Raw genomic sequence first — 27,994 nt, 5'->3', positions numbered from 1 at the left:
GCCTCGCTTGGGGGCGGGACCCACCCTTGCAGCTGAATCCCTAAGATCCTTTATCCTTTAGATAAGCTATTACCAGCAGGACAGTGGGGTGGGAGGAGGTATTGGTTCATATTCTCTGTGTATATATAAAGTCTGCTGCAGTTTCCACGATATGCATCTGAGGAAGTGAGCTGTAGCTCACGAAAGCTTATGCTCTAATAAATTGGTTAGTCTCTAAGGTGCCACAAGTCCTCCTTTTCTTTCTAAGAATCCACGTATCCCGTCTTTCTGCCCCCTCCCGCCTCTCCATAGCGGGAGCCAGTGCAGCGTGAACCATAGACTTTACTCGCAAGAGGAGGAGCGGAGCCCCGTGCGCCGGTGCGGGAGGCGGAGCCCGCAGCTGCAGCCGGCCCGGCCCAGGGTGGGTTTTCCCGAGGCTTGGCCCTCCGCGTGAGTACGGCGGGGAGGGGGCTCCCTGCCCGGCTGCGGCGTGGGGTGAGCCGCTGCGAAACGTGTGGTGGGAGCGGTGGGAGCAGAGCCTGCTGCAGCGCCGTGCACTCCGCCCAGCGGGCAAACTGCTGCGGGGACCCAGGGGGCCGCGCAGCGCAGCGCAGCGCAGCGTGGGCTCTCCCGGCACAGGAGCGCGTGTCCGCTGTGGCTCTGCAGAACTAGACTCGGACTTGGGGGTAGCCCCACTTCGAGGGGAGATAGGGGTCCGCTAGTGCTTTTGGGGCGGGCGGAATAGGGGAAAGTTCCTCCCCTTCCCTGGCTTGGGCTGCGTGTGGAATAAAGCCCCATGGCCTCGGGCTCTTTCTTCTTGCACAAGTCAGTTTGCGGAGCGGACTTGGTTTCTGTTCCGTGGAGGATGCTGGGACCGGAGGAGGCGTGAAGGGGAGGAGCTCAGTCAGTAGTTTGTGGGTAGAGAGATGGTGTGTGTGAGGAGCGATTTATTTCTGGGGTGTGGGTTTTGGTGATGCCTGGGGCAAGGGAAGGGAACAAAGTTATTTATGTGTAGGTTGTTTCTGTGGGGGTACTTTACAGGACATGCCCCTCTTCTAAGGTAACTTTTCCTTAGATCTCAACAAAGGAAATACACTTCCCCATTTCTGCCTCTGTAACTCTGTGGTTTGTTTTTTTGTTTTTGGTAAATTGTTCGCTAGTTATTGCCCATGATGACACTGGTTACCTCTGTGCATGGTTCCACAACCTCGATGAAATTCTTCTCCTGACCTTTGGTGCTGAGGGGTTTAACAACTAAATTACTGGGTTGGAATGAGCCTGAGGAAGGCGGATGAGGAGTATTTTAGATCTCCACTTAGACACGCTGGTTGGAGTAGCAAGAAACGCACACTTCAGATGCAAAAAGAAAAGGAGTACTTGTGGCACCTTAGAGACTAACCAATTTATTTGAGCATGAACTTTTGTGAGCTACAGCTCACTTCATCGGATGCACTTCAGATGTTGGCTAACCCTTGTATTGCCAAGGGTTTGCCTTCTGTGTCATTGAGGAATAAATGCTATGCTGATTTGGGGTCTCTATAAATGCGAGACTGCTTCTCCTGCTTGCCAGAAATTCTGTGATTCAGTTTTCTGGGTCTGGTGGCCTAAGCTCTGTCTCCTTTGTGTGAGGGTTGGCGATCACGGCTTTGTCAGAACAGTTAATAGAAAGGATCAAGTGCTAATTTGAATCTTTCCTTCTGTACTTTATGGGATCTTGGGCATTAAACCTCTGACCTCTCCAGGAACTGATGGTGCCGGTTCAACCCATCTCTAATACTCCCCTGTGCAGAAGGCTGACTTTTTATTCCTGATTCTCACTCCCCCTTGGTGACGCTTTCCTTTATGTTTTATTTATGCCCAGCCTTACAGAAGGATTAAGCCATGCAGTGTTGTGCTGTATATCTCTTAAATGTTTTGCGGAGTGGACTGAATGCTAATTCACTAGTGAAAACCTACCACTCCGTGATCATTTTGTCATTTTTTCATACAGGAGCGAGTTGGGAGACTGAGACTTCTACCCAGTCATGACAGTAGAGGCTGTTTTCCCAAGGCTGTAGGTGCTTTTCTTTGTTCAGAAGACTGTGCTTTGTGTGTGTGTGTGTGTGTGTTGAAAAGTGATTGACAGGTGATTTTTTTTTCTGCAGCGCTCTCCCAGACCAACCAAAATCAATCTTACTCCCTTAAAGAGCCCAGTACTAAAGAAGTCAGGGTGAGCTGTGCCCCACTGTGGGTGGCTTTTTGGTTAGCAGAGGCAGAGAGTTTGGGAGAACATCTTTGGCCCTGATTGATCAATCAGCTCCATTTGAAGGGGTCTGCGCTAGTGGATCTGTAATGAAAAACTGGGGCCTAAGGCAGTCTCTCAGCCTCCCCTGGGTACCCCATTGGACTGCTAACCTAGAAGACAACCCATAGTTTGACAGATCATTGCAGGATGAGGGCCTTAATGTGTATGTCACAGTGGTTAGGGCCAAGTGGAATGCTCTCCGTATGCGTCCTGAACTGCTGCGAGCAGTGACATCCAGGGTGAGAAAGCCCTTGGGATTGGTTCCCATTTGCTGGTCAGTAGAGTCTAAGGCCCTCAACCTGCAACTGGTTGTGTGGTGGACTCCTGCATCCATGCATGGCAGCGTTACCCTCAATGGATTGCCTGAACGGTGCTATTACAGGACAAGCCTTTATGGTCATGTTGTAAAATCCATTTGTTTTAATCGTGCTGTTTATATTCAGGTTTGTGGCTGTCAGGGCGTTTGTTATAACAGGGTTTAATTTTGCACCAGGGCTGCCTTATGCCCATTTGATAGCAGTTATTTTGGTTTTTAAGTTTTGGGAATTTACCCAGATAAACCCAAACCAGCTATTCTTCAGCCAGAATAAGAGTGTCTGCACAGGGACCTGCACCAGTTTAACTAACCCAGATTTAAAACTGATTTAAGTTAAAATGTTGCAACTTTCTCATATAGCTAAGCCTTAGGTCACATGGGAAAGGAATCCTTCTTGGGTAACATAATCCTGTCTGGTTTTATTTTTACATGGGTCCTTTTTGTTATATGATATGACAGCAATAAACCAGGGGAACTGGGTTTATTCTGCTGGCTCTGGGCACGGCAGGGCGGTGTTTTGCAATTGGAAGTATTGAGTAACCAGTTTTTAGTTGGAAATGTGTGAGACTGTGTAATTGAATCCCCCAGGAGTCCACTTGGCTTAAAACAAGTCTACGCTACCATGCTACATTGGCGCAGCTGCAGCGTGTCTGGTGAAGACGCGCTGTGCCGATGGGAGAGTGCTCTCCTGTGGGGATAATTACGCCACCTCTGCGACAGGCGGAAGCTATGTCTGCGGGAGAGTGTCTCCTACCCACAAAGCGCTGTGCACGCAGGCACAAGTTATATCACTCAGGAGGGTGTTTTTTTCACATCCCTGAGCGACAAAAGTCTTGCCAACATAAATGTGAGTGTAGACGTGACCTAAGTCGGCTTACGTACACTGGTGTAAGACTCTTCTGTAGACACACTTAAACTGGTTTAAAATATGCTCATAACAGTTTAATTCAGTTACCATATTGAGCTAAACTAGTATGATGCACTTTAAACCAGTTAATGTGTCTACAGTAGGGTGTGACTAAACTGACTTTAAATTGGTTTTAATTACATCAGTGCAAGTTGTCTAATGCAGTGGCTCTCAACCTTTCCTGACTGCTGTAGCCCTTTCAGGTGTCTGATTTGTCTTGCGTACCCCCAAGTTACACGTCACTTAAAAACTACTTGCTTACAAAATCAGACATAAAAATACGGAAGTGTCATGGCACACTTACTGAAAAAATGCTTATTTTCTCATTTTTACCATGTAATTATAAAATAAATCATTTGGAGTATAAATATTGTACTTACATTTCAGTGTATAGTATATAGAGACGTATAAACACGTCATTGTCTGTATGAAATCTTAGTTTGTACTGACATTCCTAGTGCATTTTATGCAGCCTATTGTAAAACTAGGTAAATATCTAGATGAGTTGATGTAGCCCCCTGGAAGACATCTGCATACCCCCAGGGTTACATGTATCCCTGGTTGAGAATCACTGGTCTAATGCAGAGAAAACTCCAGAAGGGTTAGCTTAGCTTTGGGATGCCAGGGGTTGAGATGCCCAAACTGTGTAGCGTCACAGATTCTATCCCTTTAGGGGTGGTTCATCCTTCCAGTGTTGGAGTTGATAAATTATGCCCTGTAGTTTACGTGGGGGTATTTCACACACAGCCGGGGGCACAGTGGGGGAGGCAGTACCCCAGCCCTAACTGGATGACGCAGGACTGCGTGGGCAAATTTAAGTGAGTGGTGTTGTGACCTGGCACACCGAGTTGCAACACCACTCAGATTTGGGGCGGCTGGGCAGGTAACCTGGCCCCCCTCCTTACACACCTGTATGCAGCTGAGATCACTGAGGATCCCATGGCTTTTTATTATAAGAGTTGAGGGCTGTGCCAGGGTCCTTAGCCGAAATCCTTGCTCACCCCTCCTCAGCTGTCATGCACTATATTGTGGTCTAGGTGGCTAGCCCCCTGCACCCCACAAGGTGGGAACATTTCAGTTGTGCTCTATCTAAATACATTTGAAGCACTGTAGGGCTCCTGAATAAAAGTTGCTGATCCAGGTATAATAATATTGTTCTATTATATTTCCATAGTGGAGGGAAAGACTATCATGTACACCTGCAAAATAATCTCTCTCTGTAATACCATAGGCAAGGGGATTATGTTTTATGCTTTTGGCCCTATGTGGTTATTGGTGCAATTTGATGGGTTACCTAAGTGGCTACATCGAGGTTAAGTAGCCGATGGTCAAGAAGCAAGGAGGGAGGGGTAGGAGAGTTACAGTGGATGGCTGGGGAGAGATGATATGAGTTAGATTGATGAGCGAAGATATATCTTGTAGTAGTTCCCAGGAGAAAGAGAATTCATCCCAGATTGTCTCCTGAGAGAGCATTCCACACTGTGGTAAAACACTGAGGCTATCTCCTGTTTCCCTTCGCTAAATGTCGGCGCAGGTCAGGTTAGACCTGCTTAACCTGTGTTCAGCTAATGTGTGACATTCTTCCTCTGCAGCCACGGGGTGTTCTTTCCTGTGTTTGAAAAACGTCAAAGAAACGCCTTCTATGCTGCTCTGTGTGCCTGAAAACCCATCAGCCAGGGCTAGGGGGAAAGCACAGTAAATAGTATTACAGCAGCACCGAGAGGCCCCTGCCATGTCTAGGTGCCTATCGCGCAAGGTGCTGTGCATGCCAGTAATAGGAGACAGTCCCTGCCCCAAAGAGCTGATGGACCAAAATAGACAAGACAGACAGTGCCCAATCCTGAAGCACTTACACGAGAGGAAAGTGATCAGGAACAGTCAGCATGGATTCACCAAGGGAAGGTCATGCCTGACTAATCTAATCGCCTTCTATGATGAGTTTACTGGTTCTGTGGATGAAGGGAAAGCAGTGGATGTATTGTTTCTTGACTTTAGCAAAGCTTTTGACACGGTCTCCCACAGTATTCTTGTCAGCAAGTAAAGAAGTAGAGGCTGGATGAATGCACTATAAGGTGGGTAGAAAGTTGGCTAGATTGTCGGGCTCAACGGGTAGTGATCAATGGCTCCATGTCTAGTTGGCAGCCGGTATCAAGTGGAGTGCCCCAAGGGTCGGTCCTGGGGCCGGTTTTGTTCAATATCTTCATAAATGATCTGGAGGATGGTGTGGATTGCACTCTCAGCAAATTTGCGGATGGTACTAAACTAGGAGGAGTGGTAGATACGCTGGAGGGCAGGGATAGGATACAGAGGGACCTAGACAAATTGGAGGATTGGGCCAAAAGAAATCTGATGAGGTTCAACAAGGATAAGTGCAGGGTCCTGCACTTAGGACGGAAGAACCCAATGCACCGCTACAGACTAGGGACCAAATGGCTAGGCAGCAGTTCTGCGGAAAAGGACCTAGGGGTGACAGTGGACGAGAAGCTGGATATGAGTCAACAGTGTGCCCTTGTTGCCAAGAAGGCCAATGGCATTTTGGGATGTATAAGTAGGGGCATAGCCAGCAGATCGAGGGACGTGATCGTTCCCCTCTATTCGACATTGGTGAGGCCTCATCTGGAGTACTGTGTCCAGTTTTGGGCCCCGCACTACAAGAAGGATGTGGATAAATTGGAGAGAGTCCAGCGGAGGGCAACAAAAATGATTAGGGGTCTGGAACACATGACTTATGAGGAGAGGCTGAGGGAACTGGGATTGTTTAGTCTGCAGAAGAGAAGAATGAGGGGGGATGCATACCTGAGAGATGGTTCCAAAGAGGATGGTTCTAGACTATTCTCAGCGGTAGAAGAGGAGAGGACAAGGAGTAATGGTCTCAAGTTGCAGTGGGGGAGGTTTAGGTTGGATATTAGGAAAAACTTTTTCACTAAGAGGGTGGTGAAACACTGGAATGCGTTACCTAGGGAGGTGGTAGAATCTCCTTCCTTAGAAGTTTTTAAGGTCAGGCTTGACAAAGCCCTGGCTGGGATGATTTAATTGGGGATTGGTCCTGCTTTGAGCAGGGGATTGGACTAGATGACCTCCTGAGGTCCCTTCCAACTCTCATATTCTATGATTCTATGATTCTGTGACAAAAGGTGGGAGAAGGGGAGTGTTGTTGTTCCCGTTTATGGCTGGGGACCTGAGGCACAGAAAGATTAAGGCCTTGTTTACGAACGCAAGTTGTAGTGCTTTAACCTAACTGGGATAGAGAAAGCAGCACAACACCCAGTGTGGATGCAGTTACGCTGGTGGAAAGGTGCCGTCTACTGGTATAGCTATTCCTATCGGGGAAAAGGAATGAACTATTCCAGTATAAGGCACCTTTATACCTGCATAACTGGTAGGGGAGATACTGATTGAACTATTTCATTAGAAAAATGACATCCCTCAAGAGGGTGACATTCTTATTGGCTTAATTATGCATAGACAAGGCCTCAAAGTGACTTGCCCAAGGTCATGTAAGGAGGCTGTGGTGAAGCTGGGGCAAGAACTCAGGTCTGTCAAGACCTACACTAGTGCCTTTCCTCCATCTTTCCACACCATCTTTCCTCATCTGCAAATTCAACTCTGATCAAGGGCATTCAGAATCTCAACAGTATTAAACCCTTATTTTATTTTCTTTGTGTGTGTGTATTAAAATGTACCCTTTTTTTCACTCAGTTTTTGTGACTTTGGGAAGTCTTTTCTTAAATCCCTCTTACTGAAGGCTCACTATAAGCCATTATCACTGCTTCTCGCTATGAGTGTTAGGTTTGATTCTCAAGTGTCTTAACTAATCAGATGAATGTTTCAGAGAAAATTCTTGGGAAGTTGGACTTCCTGCCTGGGTCAGCATTTCACACATCTACCGCTAGCCTAGGTGCAAGTATTTAGTTTTAACCTTTCTTGGGTTCCCCTCCCACTCTTTTAAATAAAAGATCAAGAATCCACGTTGAAAAAAAAACAACTTTCCCTCCCACCCCCATTCCTGGACAGCTATGTAAAAGGAACTTGGTTGGACCAATGAATGTGAAGTGCTGAGTGGGTACAGGAACATTTGTTTTTTCTCTGCTGGGAATGGGAGGTTCAGGTTTGCTGTTTCCTCTCCTTTACCAGAAAGTGCTGAGCTGGCTTATCATTAACGAGGCCTCTTGTTTGTCTACCTATTGATTGGTTAGCTAGTCTTGTGTGTGCTGGCATAGCCTGTCTCTGGCTGCAGGAGAAGAAAGATCTGTGGTCAGGAGTTAACAGGAGGAAGTCAGTTTCCAGAGCAGTTTTCATGTGTTACTGGGGTGAGTCTGCTGGGTGAGACCAGCGTGCGTTTTAATCACATTTATTCAAGATGGGGCGGTGAGGATTTCCTGGGGCTCCCTGTGTCGGTTTAGTGAAAACACTAGCGCTGAAGAGGAGACTTTTTTCCTTGGACCCTGTTAGTACGGAAACCCATTAGAACTGTGCTAGGAGGGTGGGACCCGCTCAGCCCATTGCCTGGCAGGGGATCAGAGTCCAGGTCCTTTGGTCCAGAACCAGGGCCTGAAGTGGCTTGGGGAGGAGGAAGGGAAAGGACGTTGGTGTAAAGGTCACTGTGTGTTGGGAGAGAGGGGAGCTGTGTGCTGTCACTAGCCAGGGATTCAGGGAGCCTGCGGAGAAGCCATTGTTTCCCATCTCTGCCCACAAAGTGGTACTTGGGTACTGCTACATCTCCACTTTCCATCCATTCTCAGTCATGCTGTGCTGGCCCTGCCAGAAACATTCCATTGAGCAGCCAAGCTCCAGGCAGAAGCTGGAGGAGAGGGGAGATTGCATGGGGGTGGGGGTTGGGTTTTGTTTCTCTTCCTTTGCCTTTATCCTCCAAACCTACCAGCTCTCCCTCACTCCATTCTCCCTCTTCCCTCCCTTCAGATGCAAACCTGCCCACGGGGTCAGGGAAGCTGGCCAGGGGAAGCTGGCGGCAGATTATATGAGGCTGTTGGGGGAGCAGGAGAAAAATCCTAAATACCCAACGCTCCCATTTCATGCAAGAATCTTGACAAGACCGGTCCTTACATTTGACCTATATGGCCTGAACGGAGACTGTTGGGGTCACTGACACCAGAGGAAACAGGCTTAAAAAACCTGCATCCTTCATTATGGACCATTTACTGTGTTGGTGGGGAACGGGTGTTTCCTGTCTGAGGAGAATGAATCAAATACCATGGGGTGATGCTCTCTGCAAGGTAGTGCAGAGCCCTGGTGCAGTCTTGCTGTAAAAAGAAAATCGGGTTGTTTCAAACCCTAATGTGAATGGAAATATTGTCACCTGTTTTTTTTTAATTTCTGAAATGATATTTTGCCAGGGGCTGGGAGGAACGAGGTATTTGGGGGATTTCTTTTTTTCATTTTTGATTAAAATTTAAACAGGCCCATGCACTGGAGAAATCCATCCTGACCAGCTGCTACAGGAGAGCTAGAAAGTGAAACCGACTAGTTTCCCTGCCCCAAGTGCAGAACGTGGGAAAAGCTAATTGGGTCTGTGGTGTCAAATACATTTCCTGTTTCACTGAGACACTTTAGAACCTCGCTCATTAAGGCCTGGTGTAAACACCAGTTTTGTACTGGTGTAACTATGTCAGTTAGAGGTATGGTGTTTTTACCTAAGTAGTTAGGCCAGTACATAACCTACTGTGTGCACAGAATACAGGAGTAACTATAGTGGTCTAACGCATTGTTATACCAATATGACTGTGTTCGCACTTGTGGGCGTTCTCATGCTTTAATTACACTGGTGTAGCTAAAGCGACACAACTTTCTGTGGTAGATACGGCTTAACTGTTTGAAATGCCATGAAAGCCCTGGGTTATCTCAACTGTGCTATCATTGTGGCTACTCTCCAGTAACACACAACTCCAGGAAACTAAGTGAATAGAGCGAGATAACAACTGATGCAAGAGATTAAGAATCAACCCTTGTGCTGTCCTCATAACTTGTCCTTCTGGGTTCTCTCTCCTGGTTTCCCACATCACTGCTGTGCACAAAGAACAAAACCTGTACTTTCGTCTAAAAAATTGCTTGTATTTTGAAAACAGAAAACAGAAGTATAAGGAAAAAATTCTTTTCTTGTATAAAGAAAACAGAAGTAAGAAGGAACAAAAGCTAAGTTTCTTTTGGAGAGCGGACTGTATGCGTCTCTTCTGTTATAGGCTGTAGCAACTCTGGGAACAGAATGGGGGATCTCTGCAGACAGGCAGAGTGCTTAGAGATATAAAGGTGCAAGTACACACACAAAATGCATCACTGTTTCATAGCTACATATACCAGATTCGTTTCATCAGACCGATTGGTCTTTTTTGGCATAGAGCCTTATTCAGTGCCCTTCATTGGGACGTAGTTACATGTAAGTCTTAAACTGGCTGCGTATTATGGAAGTGAACCAAAGAGCTAGAAAACTGGGACGACCAGTTGTGGTGCCTGTCTCTGAAGTGCTGTGACAATATTGATGCACATAGGTGCCAAAATGGAAGAAAAGCCCCAAGCAGGAAGTAGCATCCTGCATGCCGTGACGCACACATTTGTTTGCTGCAGGCACAGAAACTTGTGTAAGAATGGATTTCATTTCCACAGCTCAAAGCCAGCAGCTCCCACTCAGAAACCTCACCATGTAGGGGTTAGTGCTGACACAGCGGGAAGGTCTCCGAGGCAGGTGCTGTGTTCTTCTTTATGTTTGTCCAGAGCCCAGTCCTGATAGGGGCATGTGAGTCCTGTAATGCAAATATTTGCTAGCAATAATCATAAACTCTGGAAAACTGCAGGGAAAGTAACGAGGCTTCCTGCACTAATGCAGGATTCTTGTCCTGTGCAGTAAGCCCCCCCCCCCCACCTCCGGCAGTGCTAGCCCATTGGAGGCCCAAAGCAGGGATTTTTGGGGGGTCCTGCACATACAACATATACGAAAAAAGTGAATAGAGCAATTGCTTAGTTTGCTTATGCCTAGTGCCAGGTCTGCCCGCCCTGTTGCTCAGTGCTGATGGCATTGATCCCCTCTAGCCCATGAGATCTGGTCTTCCTTGTTGACAGAAGCCACCTGGCTAACACAGCGTCTGGGTCCTCAGCTTTATTTGATGAAGGCCTTTTCTTAGTGAATAATTAGGGCTGAATCAACAGAGCTGAGATCACTCCCGCCTTTGGCAAACCAGAAGAGAGACTTTTGGGAGAGGAATCCAGGTGAAAATTCCTGTCTCAAGTGCTGTGGAAGAACCAGCACCTGGGGTTGTGTTTTGTGGCATCATATTCTGTGCTAATGTAGCTTGATGTTTCCCTTCTCTTCTCCGTCCTCTAGGTTCCCTGGGTCCTTGTCTCCTCCCCCAGGATGCTGAGGGCAGCCCTGTGTGCCATCTTTCTCTTATGTGCCCTGCCATCATTGGCCAAGGAGTCCCAAGGGCATGTCTCCGTGGTCTTGCTGGGAGCCACAGGAGACCTGGCCAAGAAGTACTTGTGGGAGGGGCTGTTCCACCTCTACCTGGACCAGGTGAGCAGTGGCCACAGCTTCACTTTCCACGGGGCTGCGCTGACGGCACACGAGCCAGGACAGAGGCTGATGTTTGAGGTGCTGAAGAAGCTTGCCTGCCCGTCGGATGTGTCCCCCGACAGGTGCGCTGTGGTCAAGGACCAGTTCCTCAAGCTGAGCCAGTATCACCAGCTGAAGACGTCCGAGAACTACACTGCCCTGAACCGGGAGATTGGGACTCTGCTCCAGCAGGAGGGGCTAGAGGAAGCTGGCAGGATCTTCTACTTCTCAGTGCCGCCCTTTGCCTACGCGGAGATCGCCCACCACATCAATGGCAGCTGCAGGCCGCGCCCTGGAGCCTGGCTGCGGGTGGTGCTGGAGAAGCCTTTTGGCCATGACCTCAAGTCAGCCCAGCAGCTTGCCATCGAGCTGAGGACTTTCTTCCGGGAAGAGGAGATGTACCGGGTGGATCACTACCTCGGCAAACAGGTGAGCAGACTTGGAATGACTCTGTTGCCATGCTGGATGGGGTCTTGGCGGGGTGGGAGCTTGGCTCGTGGGAGGTCCCTAAATTTCAGCCTTTCATTTAATGTGGGCAGCAGGCTGCCAGGTGCACCAATCACAGCCCAACTGAGCTGCTCACCTAGGTTGCTGGAGCAGTGAAGAGACCTGGAGCCTATTAAGTCTTCTTATCACTGTTCATTTGGCTGGTTCCTTGTCCCCTTCACCAAGATGCGCAGGGCTGGAGACGAAGATATAGCTAGCTGTGACCCAGTGAGGCCGTCTCGGTTCCTGTTGATCTGATGGTCTTGTGAAATGAGGGCCACATTGGCTCCTCCTCACTTATTAATACTACTGGTCATTGCCCAGCTGCATAAAGGATCCATGGCTGATATTCAGCATCAGCAAAATAAACCTTAGTAAGACTGGCTGGTGGGCCGAGCACATGGACTGTAAAGGGAAGGCAGGGAGGGGTCGGGGTGCAGGCCACAAGCTGGATATTTCCACCCTTCCTTTGGGTCTGAGAGCGCAGCAGGATTTTAAACATGCTGGGCAGAACCTCGAGCCTCCCCCCTCAAAATCTGCCTGGCTCCTCGTGTGCAATTTTTATCTAACAAATGTAGGGTTGGTTCAATAATATTGTAAAACGTAGCTGTCGCTTGAGGGCCATGTCAGGTGTGTGTGACCTCACTCGCAGGCCATGATGTCCCATTCCCATCAGACCTATGGAGTTCTGAGACACTGGTTGCGGGCTTCATTGATCCCACGTTTCTTCCTAGTGAATGCCAGCCTGTCTGCGCTCTGCATGTCCTTGGACTGTGTTACCTTACAGTGCCATAGGTGTGCACGGTGCTTTGCAGATGCAGAAGAAGGCAAGGTGCCTGAGGAGTCGAGAGTCTGTTGTAGATCAGGGCTATACAAACAATTAAGGACTAGGTGCAAGAGTACCAAGTTTTTGAAAAAGTTTTTGGAAAGCGTAGGGGACAATTTCCTGGCGCAAGTGCTAGAGGAGCCAACTAGGGGGGGCGCTTTTCTTGACCTGCTGCTCACAAACCGGGTAGAATTAGTGGGGGAAGCAAAAGTGGATGGGAATCTGGGAGGCAGTGACCATGAGTTGGCTGAGTTCAGGATCCTGACGCAGGGAAGAAAGGTAAGCAGCAGGATACGGACCCTGGATTTCAGGAAAGCAGACTTCGACTCCCTCAGGGAACGGATGGCCAGGATCCCCTGGGGGACTAACTTGAAGGGGAAAGGATTCCAGGAGAGCTGGCTGTATTTCAAGGAATCCCTGTTGAGGTTACAGGGACAAACCATCCCAATGAGTCGAAAGAATAGTAAATATGGCAGGCGACCAGCTTGGCTTAATGGTGAAATCCTAGCGGATCTTAAACATAAAAAAGAAGCTTACAAGAAGTGGAAGGTAGTGACCATATGACCAGGGAAGAGTATAAAAATATTGCTCGGGCATGTAGGAATGATATCAGGAGGGCCAAATCACACCTGGAGCTGCAGCTAGCCAGAGATGTCAAGAGTAACAAGAAGGGTTTCTTCAGGTATGTTGGCAACAAGAAGAAAGCCAAGGAAAGTGTGGGCCCCTTACTGAATGAGGGAGGCAACCTAGTGACAGAGGATGTGGAAAAAGCTAATGTACTCAATGCTTTTTTTTGCCTCTGTTTTCACTAACAAGGTCAGCTCCCAGACTGCTGCGCTGGGCATCACAAAATGGGGAAGAGATGGCCAGCCCTCTGTGGAGATAGAAGTGGTTAGGGACTATTTAGAAAAGCTGGACGTGCACAAGTCCATGGGGCCGGACGAGTTGCATCCGAGAGTGCTGAAGGAATTGGCGGCTGTGATTGCAGAGCCATTGGCCATTATCTTTGAAAACTCGTGGCAAACCGGGGAAGTCCCGGATGACTGGAAAAAGGCTAATGTAGTGCCAATCTTTAAAAAAGGGAAGAAGGAGGATCCTGGGAACTACAGGCCAGTCAGCCTCACCTCAGTCCCTGGAAAAATCATGGAGCAGGTCCTCAAAGAATCAATCCTGAAGCACTTGCATGAGAGGAAAGTGATCAGGAACAGCCAGCATGGATTCACCAAGGGAAGGTCATGCCTGACTAATCTAATCGCCTTTTATGATGAGATTACTGGTTCTGTGGATGAAGGGAAAGCAGTGGATGTATTGTTTCTTGACTTTAGCAAAGCTTTTGACACGGTCTCCCATAGTATTCTTGTCAGCAAGTTAAGGAAGTATGGGCTGGATGAATGCACTATAAGGTGGGTAGAAAGCTGGCTAGATTGTCGGGCTCAACGGGTCGTGATCAATGGCTCCATGTCTAGTTGGCAGCCGGTATCAAGTGGAGTGCCCCAGGGGTCGGTCCTGGGGCCGGTTTTGTTCAATATCTTCATAAATGATCTGGAGGATGGTGTGGATTGCACTCTCAGCAAATTTGCGGATGATACTAAACTAGGAGGAGTGGTAGATACGCTGGAGGGGAGGGATAGGATACAGAAGGACTTAGACAAATTGGAGGATTGGGCCAAAAGAAATCTGATGAGGTTCAATAAGGATAAGTGCAGGGTCCTGCACTTAGGACGGAAGAACCCAATGCACAGCTACAGACTAGGGACCGAATGGCTAGGCAGCAGTTCTGCGGAAAAGGACCTAGGGGTGACAGTGGACGAGAAGCTGGATATGAGTCAGCAGTGTGCCCTTGTTGCCAAGAAGGCCAATGGCATTTTGGGATGTATAAGTAGGGGCATAGCGAGCAGATCGAGGGACGTGATCGTTCCCCTCTATTTGACATTGGTGAGGCCTCATCTGGAGTGCTGTGTCCAGTTTTGGGCCCCACACTTCAAGAAGGATGTGGATAAATTGGAGAGAGTCCAGCGAAGGGCAACAAAAATGATTAGGGGACTGGAACACATGAGTTATGAGGAGAGGCTGAGGGAGCTGGGATTGTTTAGCCTGCAGAAGAGAAGAATGAGGGGGGATTTGATAGCTGCTTTCAACTACCTGAAAGGGGGTTCCAAAGAGGATGGCTCTAGACTGTTCTCAATGGTAGCAGATGACAGAACGAGGAGTAATGGTCTCAAGTTGCAGTGGGGGAGGTTTAGATTGGATATTAGGAAAAACTTTTTCACTATGAGGGTGGTGAAACACTGGAATGCGTTACCTAGGGAGGTGGTAGAATCTCCTTCCTTAGAGGTTTTTAAGGTCAGGCTTGACAAAGCCCTGGCTGGGATGATTTAACTGGGAATTGGTCCTGCTTCGAGCAGGGGGTTGGACTAGATGACCTTCTGGGGTCCCTTCCAACCCTGATATTCTATGATTCTACCAGAAGGTGGGTTATCAAGGTCTATGTTTTTTCCCCTGCTCCCAACCCAACCAATCCTGGAGGGCTTATAGCTACAGATATCCTTAGGCAGCTTCTCTCTTCCCTTTCTGCCTCCAGGCAAGAGGGTTCAGCCCCATCAATGAGTTTTGTGCTCTTGGCTCCTAGTTTTTGTCTTGATTGGACTGTCCCGTGCTTATTAAAGGAAGCAGATTGGCCTTGTGGCTACGGCACAGCTACTGTGAGTCCGGACTCCTAGATTCGTTTCCAAGCTCTGCCTCCTAGAGGCACCGTGACTTGTCCTCTCTGTGCCTCAGCTTCTGCATCTGCAAATGAGGATGGCCCCTGCCTGCCAGTGAGGTCTGGAGGCTAAATGGATCCCTGTTTATGAAGCGCTTAGAGCTCTTTTACTGCTCTCTCAGTGTCTCTGGAACCTGCCACCCCGGTGTCTGAGGGGTCCATCTCCCCTTCGGGATCCCAGGCAGAGCAGTTCAGAGCATGTTTCAAACCCTCCCCTTGCCGAAGAGAATGTGTCCAGCCCATTATTCCGGGCTGCAGACGAGTGACCTTGCGGTGACTGGCCATTACTTTTCCCCTGTACTGCTGGCCCATCCCTCACCGAGGTGGGCGAGGGGGAGGGAAATGTGCAGACAGAGGCAGGACCTTTCCATGCCAAAGTGATAAGGGTCCGGCTCTTTGTTCTTCTCCTCCTAGCGAGGTGGCCACGTATGGGGGTGTGTGTCAGATGCAGAATCCATCTGGTCTTCCAGTCAAGGTCAGGGCTTGTATTTCGCTGAGTAAGCAAACCCTTCCCTTCCAGGCAGTCCCAGCCTGTTAGCACCAGCTTCTAGAGGAGGCTTTTAATTTGATATGATGTGCTCTTGCTTGCTTTTTTTTTTTTTTTTTTTTTTTTTTAAATGATCAGCCAATTTTTCAGGGGCTGGTGCATCTGTGCGAGTGACTGCAGCAGGACAGAGTGGGGAGGGGGTGGTAAAGGCAGTGAACGTAGCCCTGCGGCAGAGGAAGTCACGTGTCTCCTGCTCTCGGCTGGAAGAAGGGGTGGAGGCAGGAAAGGGGTTCATCGCTTGATTCTCTTGAGAATCAAGACTGTTCCCTCACCCCCACCCCCATGAGATCCTGGGCCCCGAACTATGGCCTATATGCTCTCTGCTTTTGACTTCGTTTGTCCTTTCCCCTGCGCCAGATATTGCCAGATCCAGCAGGTAAATTACTGGTACAGACCTGCTTGGGATCAGGTCCCCTAATTGGAAGGCAGCTGACACATAATCCAGGTGATTGTATCTGCCACACCGGGAGACATCTTTCTCTCCCTGTCAATCCTGCGTACCTAGGGGCTCTCCTCTAGCAGTAGGTGGATGGAACAGGGTTCTCTCTTGGATCTGCTGAGACCTTTCTGGTAAGGAACTAAGAGGGGATCACCATTCTGGTGGTCCATTGTGCCACTACCCCATCTTTTGAACTATAAACATGAAGTAGGGAGTGGTACCTGATCAGGATCCATCCTGAGCTGGGAGATCAGTGTTAACATCATACTTGAGAACCAGTCCACAGATGCAGTGCTTTAATGTTTCCCATTTTGTCCTCAGTTTCTCCTGCCTTCTCCTAGGGGTTCCCAAGGAACTCCACATTATCCACCATCCACCTACAGTCGCACTTCCCACCGCCTGTTATCCCTGTAAACCACTAGTTTGGGAACAGCTGGGTTGCGCCAGAGATGTGATGGTTAGCTTTATACGGAAGTTTTCCTGACTTTGTGTCTCTTGACCTCCATGGGTTTTCAGCATGTCTAGCTCTGATAGGGCTGGTCAGCTAGAGATAGTGGAGTCCTCTACATAGAGGAGGTAAGTGTTGCCATCCACACATTACAGATGGGGGAAGGGAAGAGATTGGCCCAAGGTCCTCCAGCAGGCCATTGTCAGAGCCAGGAACAGAACCCAGTTCTTCCGACTCCTAGCCCAGCCCCAGATCCACTAGACCACAAGTGATTCGAGGGCCACGATGCTGCACCTTCCTTGATCAGGTTTTTGAAGACCTCAGGTGACCTTTCCCTTCCCTCCCCTTCCCACCCAGCCTTCCTCAGCCAGCCGACAAGGTGTCACTTTCTGTAGCTGTGTAGCGGGCTGAGCTGACGTTTCACTCTTGACCCCAGAACACAGGGCTCTGAGAACATGCCGCTGCCCTGTCCAGATATGTCTGAGCAGCTGCATGGCCCCTTAAGGGAACACGTGTGAGGTGGATGCACTGCCCTGGCCTCGGTGTGCTGTGACATCTCCTTTTCGAAATAGCCTTGTTCCATCCATGGCCCCACGTCCCGGTCACAAGGGTGCATGTCTGACTGCAAGGAGAGCATCTCGACTAGAATTTGTTTTGCCCTAAGTGAGAACAGATGGCTCAGTGGTGTATGCGGCCCCTTTGATCCACCTCAACTTCCCTGGAACCCTGGCTTGGAATCCTAGCAGGGTCTGACTCAGCCATTTGCCCTTCTGAGGGAGAGAAGCTGAGTGTCTTGTGTTTTGTGTGCCAGTCTCTTTCTGATGAAACCGTAAAACGTTTGCCTTGTCCAGGGAGGCCTTTCATATTTGTCCCACGTGGACATTAGAGACTCCATGGTACTTTCTGCAAGAGTCAGGCTTTATTTACCCTGCTGTTCTTGTGCCGATTTCTCCTCTTCCTCCCTGTGCTGGGTGCTCCCTAGACCTCAGACAGGGCAGTGTTTCCGTGCTGGGTGGAGCAGTGGGATGGGAGATGCTCTAGAAATGCTGCTGGCTTTGGATTTTTGTTTTTAACGCTGATCTTTCCCTCTCTCCCTCCCTTCCTTCCCAGGCTGTGGCCCACATCCTGCCTTTCCGAGACCAGAACCGACAGTTTCTGGACCCAATCTGGAACCGGCATCATGTGGAGAGAGTAGAGATTGTCCTGAAGGAGACTCTGGATGCTAAAGGTCAGGGATCCTGGGCTGAGCTAGCCAGGGGGAATCTCTCAGGACCTGGGTGGCTTTAGTGTATCTGTGTGAGAGCGACCCCTGTGGCTGAATGTTGCAAATGCATGAGAAGGAGGCCAGGTGGGTAGCTGAGTGGTGTCGCTCTGCATGTGTGTGTGTAAAACTGATCTTTATTTTCCAGAAATATACAAACTTATTCTCTCATTTCTTCTACTCTGATGGGTACTTGAGAGGCAGAAATGTGATTCCCAGTCATGGCTGTTACCTCCCTCAGCTGGAGGGGGAACCTGCCCCTTCCTCCTGCTGCAGAGTTCGGGAGCCTTTCCCATTCATGCCCAGAGACTGTGAGTTCTGCTGCAGAGGGACTCGGAGAGGGCCCGGCTTGGGTTCAGGTCTCATTTGGTGCTGTGGCATGAAAGTTTAAGTCAGGGTTAGGCTGCAGCTTTTGCCCGGGGAGCTACTCGCACCCACCAGGCTGTGCTCGTCCATCCCAGCACAGAGGCATCTCTCTCAGCAGCTGTTCAGAGAGGGAGAGAGGAGCCGCGTGCTGCTGGCGCGGGTCTCTTGCTGAAGGACATGGCTGCGATCCCTCCCTGCAGTGCTACAGCCCCACGCTGCAGTGCTGAGCGGAAAGCACTCTGGTTTGGGCTGCCACCGGCAGCAGTTCTGGGCACGCCAGGTGCCCTTATTTCTGCAACCTCAGGATTCTGTCTCTGCTGCCTGTTCCTTCTCCCTCCCCCGCCCCTAGCCACCACACAGGCAGTGTCAAATAAGGTAACTATTAAAGCCTGGTCACTGATCATTTGACACTCCCCCGCCCTGCAGCCCGGCTTCCAGAGAGTCTGCAGCATTGATTGCGTTAACAAATGTGCCTTTGGATTAGACAGAGGGAGACAAACTATCAAACCAAAGGGGAAACCCAGGGCAGGGGCGCGGTCTGCAGCGCTTTGCCTGCCCCTGACCAGCTCACTGGAGGCTTTGGTTTGAATCACCTGCATTGAATAGGACATGGTCCTTCTCCCTCCTAGCCCCAGTAAGAAATCAGCCCAGGGCCGTATTGAAGCGGGTAAAGCCCAACTCCTGCAGAAAGGGCAGGGCTTAAGTTGATGGTCCGGGGGAGTATTCAACCGCTGGGAGTAGACTATGCACCGAGTGGTGGATGGAAGGGTCCCAGTGTAATGCAGACAGCTGCTGCTTTGTTGACCTGATCCGTTGCTGCGGAATCGCGAGGGGTACCTGGGTTTGTTCTGATCCGTCTGTTAAGGCTTTGATGTGGATTCACACCCCAGCTAGAGACCCCAGGCTCTGCTGCCCTCCCTCCTGCCCCTTGAGATGTGCCCATCGTTGCTGGGGTGAAAGAGATGCCCGGCACTGCACAGTCTTGTGTTGCTTTCCCAGCACATTGGCTGGACGCTGATCCCAGGCCCAGACTGAACACACGGACTGTGCTGCTGGCCTTGTCAAGCAAAGCCCACTCCCCCACCCACCCCCGACCCCAGTCTCAGGAAACCCCAGGCAAGGCTGTAATTAGGGTTGGCTTAATTCTCCATTGGTGCCTGAGGACATACCGGATTTGCTGCCTCCTCTCAGCCCTTCTGCTCACCCAGCTCCCACTCTCCCGTTCCCTCCTCCAGCGGAGGTCCCTTTTGCTGCTCCAGTGAGGGCAGCTGGTCTCCTGGGAATTCTTTATCAGCTGCGGCAGCTTCTCCTGGAAGGCCCCGCTGCAGTGGGCGAAGGGGTTTGCGGGGCTGAAGTGGTTTCTGAGGTGCCTGCAGAGGCAGCTGGCCTTGTACCCAGTCTGGGGCTAGAGACGGCTCTGTCCCTGGGCCTGTCCCTTCATTCCCTCGGGCACCAATATTCAAGCTCCTTTCCCAAGCTGGGGGGTTTCTTTTTCCTACTGCTCTGACTGCTCGTCTTTCGCCTCCTCGTCGCGCTCAGGCCGCACCAGCTTCTACGAGCAGTACGGCGTCATCCGTGATGTCCTCCAGAACCACCTCACCGAGGTCCTGCTGTATCTCGCCATGGAGCTGCCAGCCAACATCAGCAGCACCAAAGAGGTTCTCCGGCGCAAGCTGCAGACCTTCAAGTCGTTGCAGGGCCTGGAGAGCACCAGCGCGGTGCTGGGTCAGTACCAGGCCTATGCTAGCCAGGTGCGGGAGGAGCTGCAGAAGGCCCAGGACTACGTCAGCACGACGCCAACCTTTGCAGGTGGGGGCAAGACCCAGGCTGATGACGTCATAGGGCATGAAGGCTGAGGCAGGTAGGGTGGTGGTCAGAGTATGGGACTAAGCGACGGGGAGCGGCCAAATCCTAATCCCAGCGCCGTCACTTCCTCTGTGGCCGTGGGCCAATCACTTAACGTCTGTCTCTGCTTCCACAGCTGCAACACGGGGACAGTAGCTGCCTTGTTTATTTCTAGGGCCTCTGTCCCTGTGGGACCGAAAGAGCCCGAACGTTTTCAAACTGTCCAGACTCCCAGAGACCTATAAGGATCTGTTGGGCCATGAAGCCACAGGTGGAATTATTAGTATAAATGTCTGCGTTATTTTTAGGAATTCATTCTATAGTGGCTTAGCTCCCTCCCTTCACTGTATGGGGATGGGCTGTTCCATGTCTCCAAAAGGTAAGAAGCGGGGGTTTCTCTGGGGCTGGTGGATCTCAGTTCATCACAAGGCCATCTCTGGCCACACTGCACGTGCTCAGTGTTTTGATTCTTGGCTAGGGAGTGATGTGACGGCTCATCCAGAGAAACTGCTGTCCTAAGGGGTAGCTCTGCAAGCTGAGGTACGCGGTGGGCTAATCGGGAGAGAGCAAGGCAAATCCTTGGGGACCTGGCAGGGTGATGGGGAGGGCTGATTGTGGCGCAAGGGAGGCTCCGGATGCCAGGATTCTTGGGACCCACGCAAGAGAACAGTGCTTGGGCTCGGGCCTGAGGTTCTCCTGTCATTTCAGGTGTGTTGATTCAGCTAGACAGCCTGCGCTGGGAGGGAGTCCCCTTCCTCCTCACCTCTGGCAAAGCTCTGGACGAGCGGGTAGGCTACGTCCGCGTCCTCTTCAAGAACCGGGCCTACTGCACACAGCGTGAGAGCCTGAGGGAGATGGGGAAGAGCCAATGTGAAGCCAAGCAGATCATCTTCCACATCGGGCACGGGGAGCTGAGCTGTCCTGCCGTGCTGATCAGCCGGAACCTCTTTAAGCCCATCATGCCAGAAGGCAGCTGGAAGGAGGTGGTGGATCACCCACAGCTGCACCTCTTTGGGCTCCCGCTGTCGGATTATTACGTGTACAGCCCTGTGAAGGAGAGAGAGGCTTACTCCGTCCTCATCTCCAGCATCTTTCACGGCAGGAAGGACTCCTTCATCACCACTGAGAACCTGCTGGCGTCTTGGGAGTTCTGGACCCCGCTGCTGGACAGCTTAACCCAGCAGGTCCCGCGCCTGTACCCGGGGGGCCTGGAGAACCAGCACCTCCTGGACTTTGAAATGATGGGCAGGGAGCTGTCCTTCACGCTGGAGGAGCCGGTGGAACTGCTGCACAGCGATGGGCAAACGCCAAGTGACTACAGAACCATCCAGGCCAAGTTTCGGCAAAGCCCCTTGGTTTCGGCTTGGCCAGAGGAGCTGATTGCCCGGTTGGCGTTGGACATTGAGACGGCGGCAGCCAAGGCTGTGGCACGCTGTGGTGAGTTCCACCTGGCCCTGTCGGGCGGCTCGAGCCCCATCGTCCTGTTCCAGCGGCTTGTGAGACACCACTACGGCTTCCCGTGGAGACGCACCCACTTGTGGCTGGTGGACGAGCGCTGTGTGCCGCTCGCCGACCCAGAATCCAACTTCCGCAGCTTGCACAACCACCTCCTCCAGCATGTCCGGGTACCCTACCTCAACATCCACCCCATGCTGGTGCACCTGAACCGACGGCTGTGTGTGGAGGAGGACCAGGGGCCAGAGCTGTACGCCAAGGAGATTGCAGCGCTAGTGACCAACGCCAGCTTGGACTTTGTGCTGCTGGGGCTGGGCTCCGACGGGCACACGGCCTCGCTCTTCCCGCATTCGTCCAGTGGCCTCGAAGGGGCCAAGACGGTGGTGCTGACGGAGAGCCCTGTCAAACCCCACCAGAGGATGAGCCTCAGCCTGCCTCTCATCAACAAAGCCAGGCAGGTGGCTGTGCTGGTGATGGGGAAGGGGAAGCACGAAATCACAACCCAGATCAGTAGAGTGGGGCAGGAGCCCAGAAAGTGGCCTATTTCAGGGGTCAATCCCAGCTCTGGCCAGCTGGTGTGGTACATGGATTATGATGCTTTGCTTGGATGATCTCTTGGTTTATTCTCCCCTCACACCTGTCCTGTTGCCCTCTGGAGCCTGTATTTTCCAACTCTGCACACAGGCTCCTGTGTTTACAATAACAGCTCCTGCTCTGAACAGTTTCTCTAACTTTTGTGAAGATCTGTTGGCTGTAACGACTCTGTCATCTGAGTCTAGAAAGTGGGGCGGCTCAGTGCTTGGAGATCAGCATTGTATTCCTGACTCTGCCCTTGACTGCTTCTGTGACCTTGGGCAGGTCACGTCACTGCTCTGCACCTCAGTTTCCCCCACACACCATGGGGTTAATAATACCTACCTACCTCACAGAAGCCATCTGAGACAACTCTGATTAATTGCCTGCAGAGCTCTTCAGGATTCTCAGAGGAGCGGAGCGGAGAGAAGTGCAGTGTTACTGACTGTTAATGTTCACCTCGGATCAGACAGGCTGACAGAGTCATTTTCACAGTGGCCAGAGGCCCAGGCCCATCACAATTGTGCTGTAGTCCTGTATGTGCTACCCTTTACTTCAGCAAAATGCTGACCATTTTCCCACTCTCTTCCTTATGGAGCTCTCCTAGTCTAATGTCTTCTGGTGCAGTTCCTGTTTTAGACCTCTCCCGTATTGGCAGGTCTGAGGCCCTGCTTCATTGTAAGGGCGACTGATGCGTGGCCCTGGCTCTGATTCAGCAAAGCACCAAAGAATTTGCTGATCAATGGGACTTAAGCGCGTGTTTTGCTGAACCAGGGTCTAGCCGTGTATTGCTGTGTGTAACTGTAGTATCCACCCTGAGGCATGAGACTGTTAATGCTGAGGAAGGGATTGGGCTGTAGTCTAGATCAGCCCCTTGGAGTGCTGGTGAGCAGTCACTAGCTCTTGCAAACTTGGCAAGGGGGGTGGCCGTGATTGGGTGCAGTCATCGGGCACTGGAGTTTTCTAGACCCTGCCTGCTTGCCTTATGCCATCCATGGGATTCGTCTCATTTTAACCTTTGTCAATTGCATTGGTCCTGTTATTGATTTTTCCCCCTTCCCCTTCCCCGGCCCCCCAAAAAGAAAAAAATTAGTTCCCTGCCCTACATGGGTGTGTTTATGCAGCCCTGGAAGCTGCAGACACCCAGGGACTATCCCTTGTGTGACCGACACTGCCCCCTCCCTGGCACTGAGCTGTGTGCTGAGTGCCGGTCTGAGGCTTTAGAAATTGCCCCGGTGCACAGGCCTAGTCATCAGTAGCAATTGCTGTTCTTCCTAAGTGGGGAGCCAGCACCACAGGGGGTTGGAAAAGGCAAGGGATGTTTAGACTTTTAGGATTATGGAGATTGGGCTGAGAGCATTGCAGCTCAGCACCAGTTATTCTGGAGATGTCGTTTGTCTGTGGCGTTACCGCCGGATGAAGCTTCCCTTGTCAGAGGATCAGGGGTGGAGGGCAGAGTTACCTGAAGATGGAATTGGGTTTCCTTAAATATCCTGAGGCGCGTTTGTGTTATAGTCCCCGGGAAGAGCCCTCCTCCGCCCACGTGGGCAAGTGCGGCATTGTTCAGCAGCTTGTGACCTCTCCCTGCGAGGCAGCTGTATCCAGTACTACTGTCTTCAGCAGTCATGATCCAGCGCTCACGGCAAGGATACTGCAGTGACTGGGGCTGTTACTCCCGGGCACTGGGGTGCTGTTGGGTAAGGGGAGGGAGTTTTCTGTCTCCTGGGTGTTTTCCAGCCAATCCACACGTTGCTGTCACCTCGTAGGGAGGACATGTCCTCTGAAAACATTGGAGGGGGTCAGAAGAGCGTAGACCAACAGCACAAAAGCGGGGGGTGCAGTCCTATTTAGTAAAGGGCAGAAGAATCTTTAGAACTCTCTTTCCCCCACTACCTAAATTCCACCTTGCCCGTGTGCAGATTGTCCTTTATATAAGCCTTCGCCCCATATACTCTAGGGACTCTATGGCCTGCTTTAGTGGGCTATTTACTGTGGCATGCAGGAGGAACGTTCTTTTTTTAGATAAGGAAACCCGGATTCTGCCGACTACACTGGGAGATGTTGAGCTGCTCTGTGATCTGTGGGGGGGTGGAGGGCAGAGGTAAATCCACCCAAGCATTGCAGGGCCAGGAGTACAAAACAGAGTCTTAGGAACCCAGAATAGGGACATTCTACCAGTTCCTGGCAAATCCAGATCTGCTGGTGTCTGATCCGCACCCAGCAATGCCACATCCTTGACTGGCAGAACTGGAGAAGGGAAGTAAGTGACTGTTTTCAGAGGGATTTTTAGGAGGCCCCTTTTGGGAAGGGTGAATTGCTGGCTGCTGACTCTCTGATGTTTACAGCTAGTGAAAGAATTAGTTGTCCAGTGGTCCAGTCTTGTCGGAATCCAGGTGGATGTCGTCAGTCAGTGACGGGTGCGACTGCAGTTCAGTGTAAAAGCTGGAGTCTGACACAAGGTGGCGCCAAGACCAAGCAAACCAAGTGGTGATAAATGGTGTGTGTTTTCCAAGCACCACAGTGTTTGCGCCTGAAACCATGGGAGGCTGCTCCTGTCCTGCTTGCGTGAGTCTCAGGAGCCAGCCCTCGTGACCGACACAGATGTGAAATGCTGATGGAATGGGGAGGGAGAAAAAATTTATCCGGGGGTCTGGGAGGTGGATATTGGGGCCAGATTCTGCCTGACTTGCACCCCACTGAACTCCATGGAGGTTGGTGGAAGAGGGCAGTCAGGGCAACAGTCAGACAGCTAGCCGTGTTGATGATGCATAAGCTGGGAAGGAATTGGGTTCACTCTCATGGCTGAGGGGCTAGCAGGAGTAAAAAATTTGGAAAACCAGATGGGTCACTAAAATCAGCAGCTAGGATTCAGAGTATAACAGGGCTGCAGGACATTTCACCCTGTTTTTCAGAGTTGGACTTCACTGTAAGCTGATTTGGAGTTCTGAGAATATATATTTGTTGCGGGTGTGGTGGGTGGGTTGTCAAGATCTTTCAAAGAGGGAAGGCATATGGCTAACAAGAATATCCAGTGTTAGCTGAGTTGATACCAAAAAAGCCTTGGAAGGGATGTAAAACCCCTCCTCTGTAGAGTCGAGCCAGCCTCAGACTACTAGAGATTGGGATGAGATGTAATGTGGGGGGTCAGATTATCCCACACCTGTGTGGGTCCCCTGCACCTTCCTCCAAACCATTGGATGCTGGCTGTGATCCGAGACCGGGGGGACATGGGTCTCATTCAGTCTGGCAGTTCCTGTGCACCTGTGTTCCCACTCCTGGTCATTCTGAATGGCTTTTATTGTAGCACGCAATCCTCTTTTAATGGTGTGGATAAAAATAAAATGGGGAAGCTCTTGAGAACCAATCCCTTATTTTCAGACCTAAGGTAGACTGAGATAGAGCAGTAAGCTGTGGTGGGAGATGTGTTCTGATCTCAGTGAAATTCAGAGCTGAAGCCTTTCCTCAATTAGGGCTGCTTTGATTTCTGCCTCTGAGGTCACTGCACCAGTGCAAGCATCTAGTGCAGAAAGACCAAGCTGCAGTTTGCACAGGTGCCTCTGACCAAGCTGGGATAAATTGCTCTGGTGCAAGGAGCTTTGCTTGTCTACATCAGGGAGGTTGCACTGGTGTAGCTACATCATCGGCTGAAATCCCCAGAGGAGACAAAGGCTGTCTAGTCAGAGATGAGTGTGGGTTGGAATTACCTCCTCTCTGGATTATTATGGCAGGCGGGCCTACCTATCGGCCTCAAAACAAAGGGTAAGCGTAAATTACTGTGTAGTGGGGAAACCCTGTTGGTTGCTTTTAGGAGGGGTGATGGGCCAGGGGTGCCTCCTGCAACTTTGGGGGCTGCGGGTCCCCAGTGGAGGAAGCCGGGGGAGCTGGACACCCGCTGCCTAGCCTGCTAGGCCAGGCCTCGCCTGGGTGGCCACTGGAGGATTTGGGATGGTCCTGAGGGCCAGCAGCTGGGCGCAGGGGGTCTGAGCGACTCTGTGCGTGTCCTCCCTGGGGGTGGGGGTGCCTCCTGCAGCTTTGGGAGCCGTGGGTCCTCGGTGGAGGAAACCGGGGGAAGGGAGGGGAGCTGGACACCCAATGTTGGGCCTGCTAGGCCAGGCCTCGCCTGGGTGGCCGCTGGAGGATTTGGGGTGGTCCTGCAGGCCAGTGGCTGGGCACAGGGGGTCTGAGCGCAGTATTAGAAAATGTTTGTGGTCTTCCTTGTCTCCATTCTGTGTCTCATATCATCACCTACATTGTTTTCTCCAGACAGAAAATCCTCCAGCTTCTGAAAGCATTAACACAGACTGCCTACCACCATCACAATCCCCCTACAATAGGACCTTGTCATGGGATGCTCCCTTAGCTACCTGCTGTGCCTCACTTCCTGGCCTGCTTCCTTGATCCCTTAGTCCCAACCCAAACAGAGGATATAGGTATACTGCATGTGGGGCTTTCCATACATCTGAGTTCCCCCCTTCCCGATCCTCCCATTACTGCCAGTTATTCCAATTGCCTAGTAACTACCCCCCAGGTGCTCTTAATCTCCTAATAGAAAAGTGGTTAATTGCTTCCAGCTGAGCCTGTGGCCTTTCCTTGTCTACCACATTGTCAGTGCTCAGGGTGGTGCTGCTAGCCCGCTGTCACAGACCTAGAAAAACACAATTCCGCCTGCTCTTGGCTGGCTTGAAGTGCCAGGTCGCTAACAAACACTGCTAATTCCAGAATGTGCCCCTGTGGCTGAAGCAGCTGTGTAAAGGAGGAGGTTTTTAGGCCTGGGATGGCTGAAAATTCAAAGCTTCATTTTTCTTTGCTAAACAATATTAGCCGTGTTGCCTTCAGCTTCATTCAAATGGTATGTGTGGTGTAACAGGTTTAATGTTTAAAAAAAAAAAAAATTGGGGGGGAATTCCAGGAGAATAAATGTAATGGCTATCAGCAGAATTTCTCTCCAGACGAGAAGGGGTTGTGACATTGCAGGAGTGGGTTAGGGGTGGGGTGTTTGCTTGGCTCTTTTTTGAAGAATTTGGCTGAAATTTTCTAAAATGACTAGTGGTTTTGAGGTGCTCCACTTGACACCTCAAAGAGGCCTGATTTTTCAGAAGTTGGGTGCTCAGCTCTTTCTGAAAATCAGGACTCCTTAAGATATCTTAGGTTGGGCACCCCAAAATTGTAAATAAAACCTCAGGTTTCCCTTTATAAAATTCCATTAGAAACTTTGTATGTAAGTGTATCCTTAGTTAGTAATTGTGCTCTGGAATATATCTGTGTTCTTCACTGAAGATCTTTCAATGTATTTCTCAGAGCGATGTCTTTTTCAGAAGCATCTGTTTTAAACTCTTTAATACTTTGTTCATATTTGCCAAATGGAAAATAACAGAGTGGGGATAAATATTTTTAAACCTCCAAAGTTTACCAGCAAGAGATTTGGGGAGCAGGATGTGGGGGAGGAAACGTGAAACTCTAAAATAAGTCTGACGCTGAAAAAGACAGTGTGGTAAAGAGCTACTTCAATCTAGGCAATGGAATCAGAGTGCTAGTTACATTTTGGGAAAGCTATTAGAAACTGTTGATTTTTATTTTGAGTGAATAGTGAGCTAGGAATGCTGTGTGCAGTTGTGTTGCTGAGTGAATGTGTGTTAAACATCCTTGCAGAGAGGAGCCCATTGAGTGACTTTTTGCATTCATTTTATCACACCACCAATAATTTGTATTGTCACGGTGCTTTTTTTAAAAGGAAGAACTATTTCTTAACAGTGTTCATACAAAGCAATGATGTGACCGTTTATACGTATTTACAAAAATCTAACACTGGAAATAGGCCATTTCTCACATGGTTTAACTTTTATGAATCAAGCTGTAAAGAGTTATTTTCCTGCTAATAATGAACCATAACATGTTTGGGAATTGATGGAAATTTATTTTTAAAAAACAAATATATATTTT

The 27,994-nt window shown here is 50.3% G+C and overlaps 1 protein-coding gene across 5 annotated transcripts; it reads left to right on the top strand.

The window, feature by feature from the left end:
- Positions 1 to 362: 362 nt before the first annotated feature.
- H6PD (hexose-6-phosphate dehydrogenase/glucose 1-dehydrogenase) lies at positions 363 to 27,994 on the top strand. 5 transcript variants are annotated; one of them, XM_073316744.1, is made up of 6 exons: positions 7,706 to 7,796; positions 8,407 to 8,720; positions 10,820 to 11,476; positions 17,665 to 17,782; positions 19,721 to 19,990; positions 20,735 to 27,994. In XM_073316744.1, exons 2-6 carry the CDS (start codon positions 8,634 to 8,636, stop codon positions 22,090 to 22,092), a joined length of 2,490 nt encoding a protein of 829 aa, XP_073172845.1. In that variant the 5' UTR covers positions 7,706 to 7,796; positions 8,407 to 8,633; the 3' UTR covers positions 22,093 to 27,994. The 5 variants fall into 5 exon arrangements, with proteins under 5 accessions (XP_073172849.1, XP_073172846.1, XP_073172850.1 ...); XM_073316748.1 differs by lacking the exons at positions 7,706 to 7,796; positions 8,407 to 8,720 and adding an exon at positions 363 to 429; XM_073316745.1 differs by lacking the exons at positions 7,706 to 7,796; positions 8,407 to 8,720 and adding an exon at positions 372 to 474.

Source organism: Lepidochelys kempii, chromosome 18 (assembly GCF_965140285.1).
Source record: "Lepidochelys kempii isolate rLepKem1 chromosome 18, rLepKem1.hap1, whole genome shotgun sequence".
Taxonomy (NCBI): domain Eukaryota; kingdom Metazoa; phylum Chordata; order Testudines; family Cheloniidae; genus Lepidochelys; species Lepidochelys kempii.
This window is presented reverse-complemented; position numbering and strand designations above follow the sequence as displayed.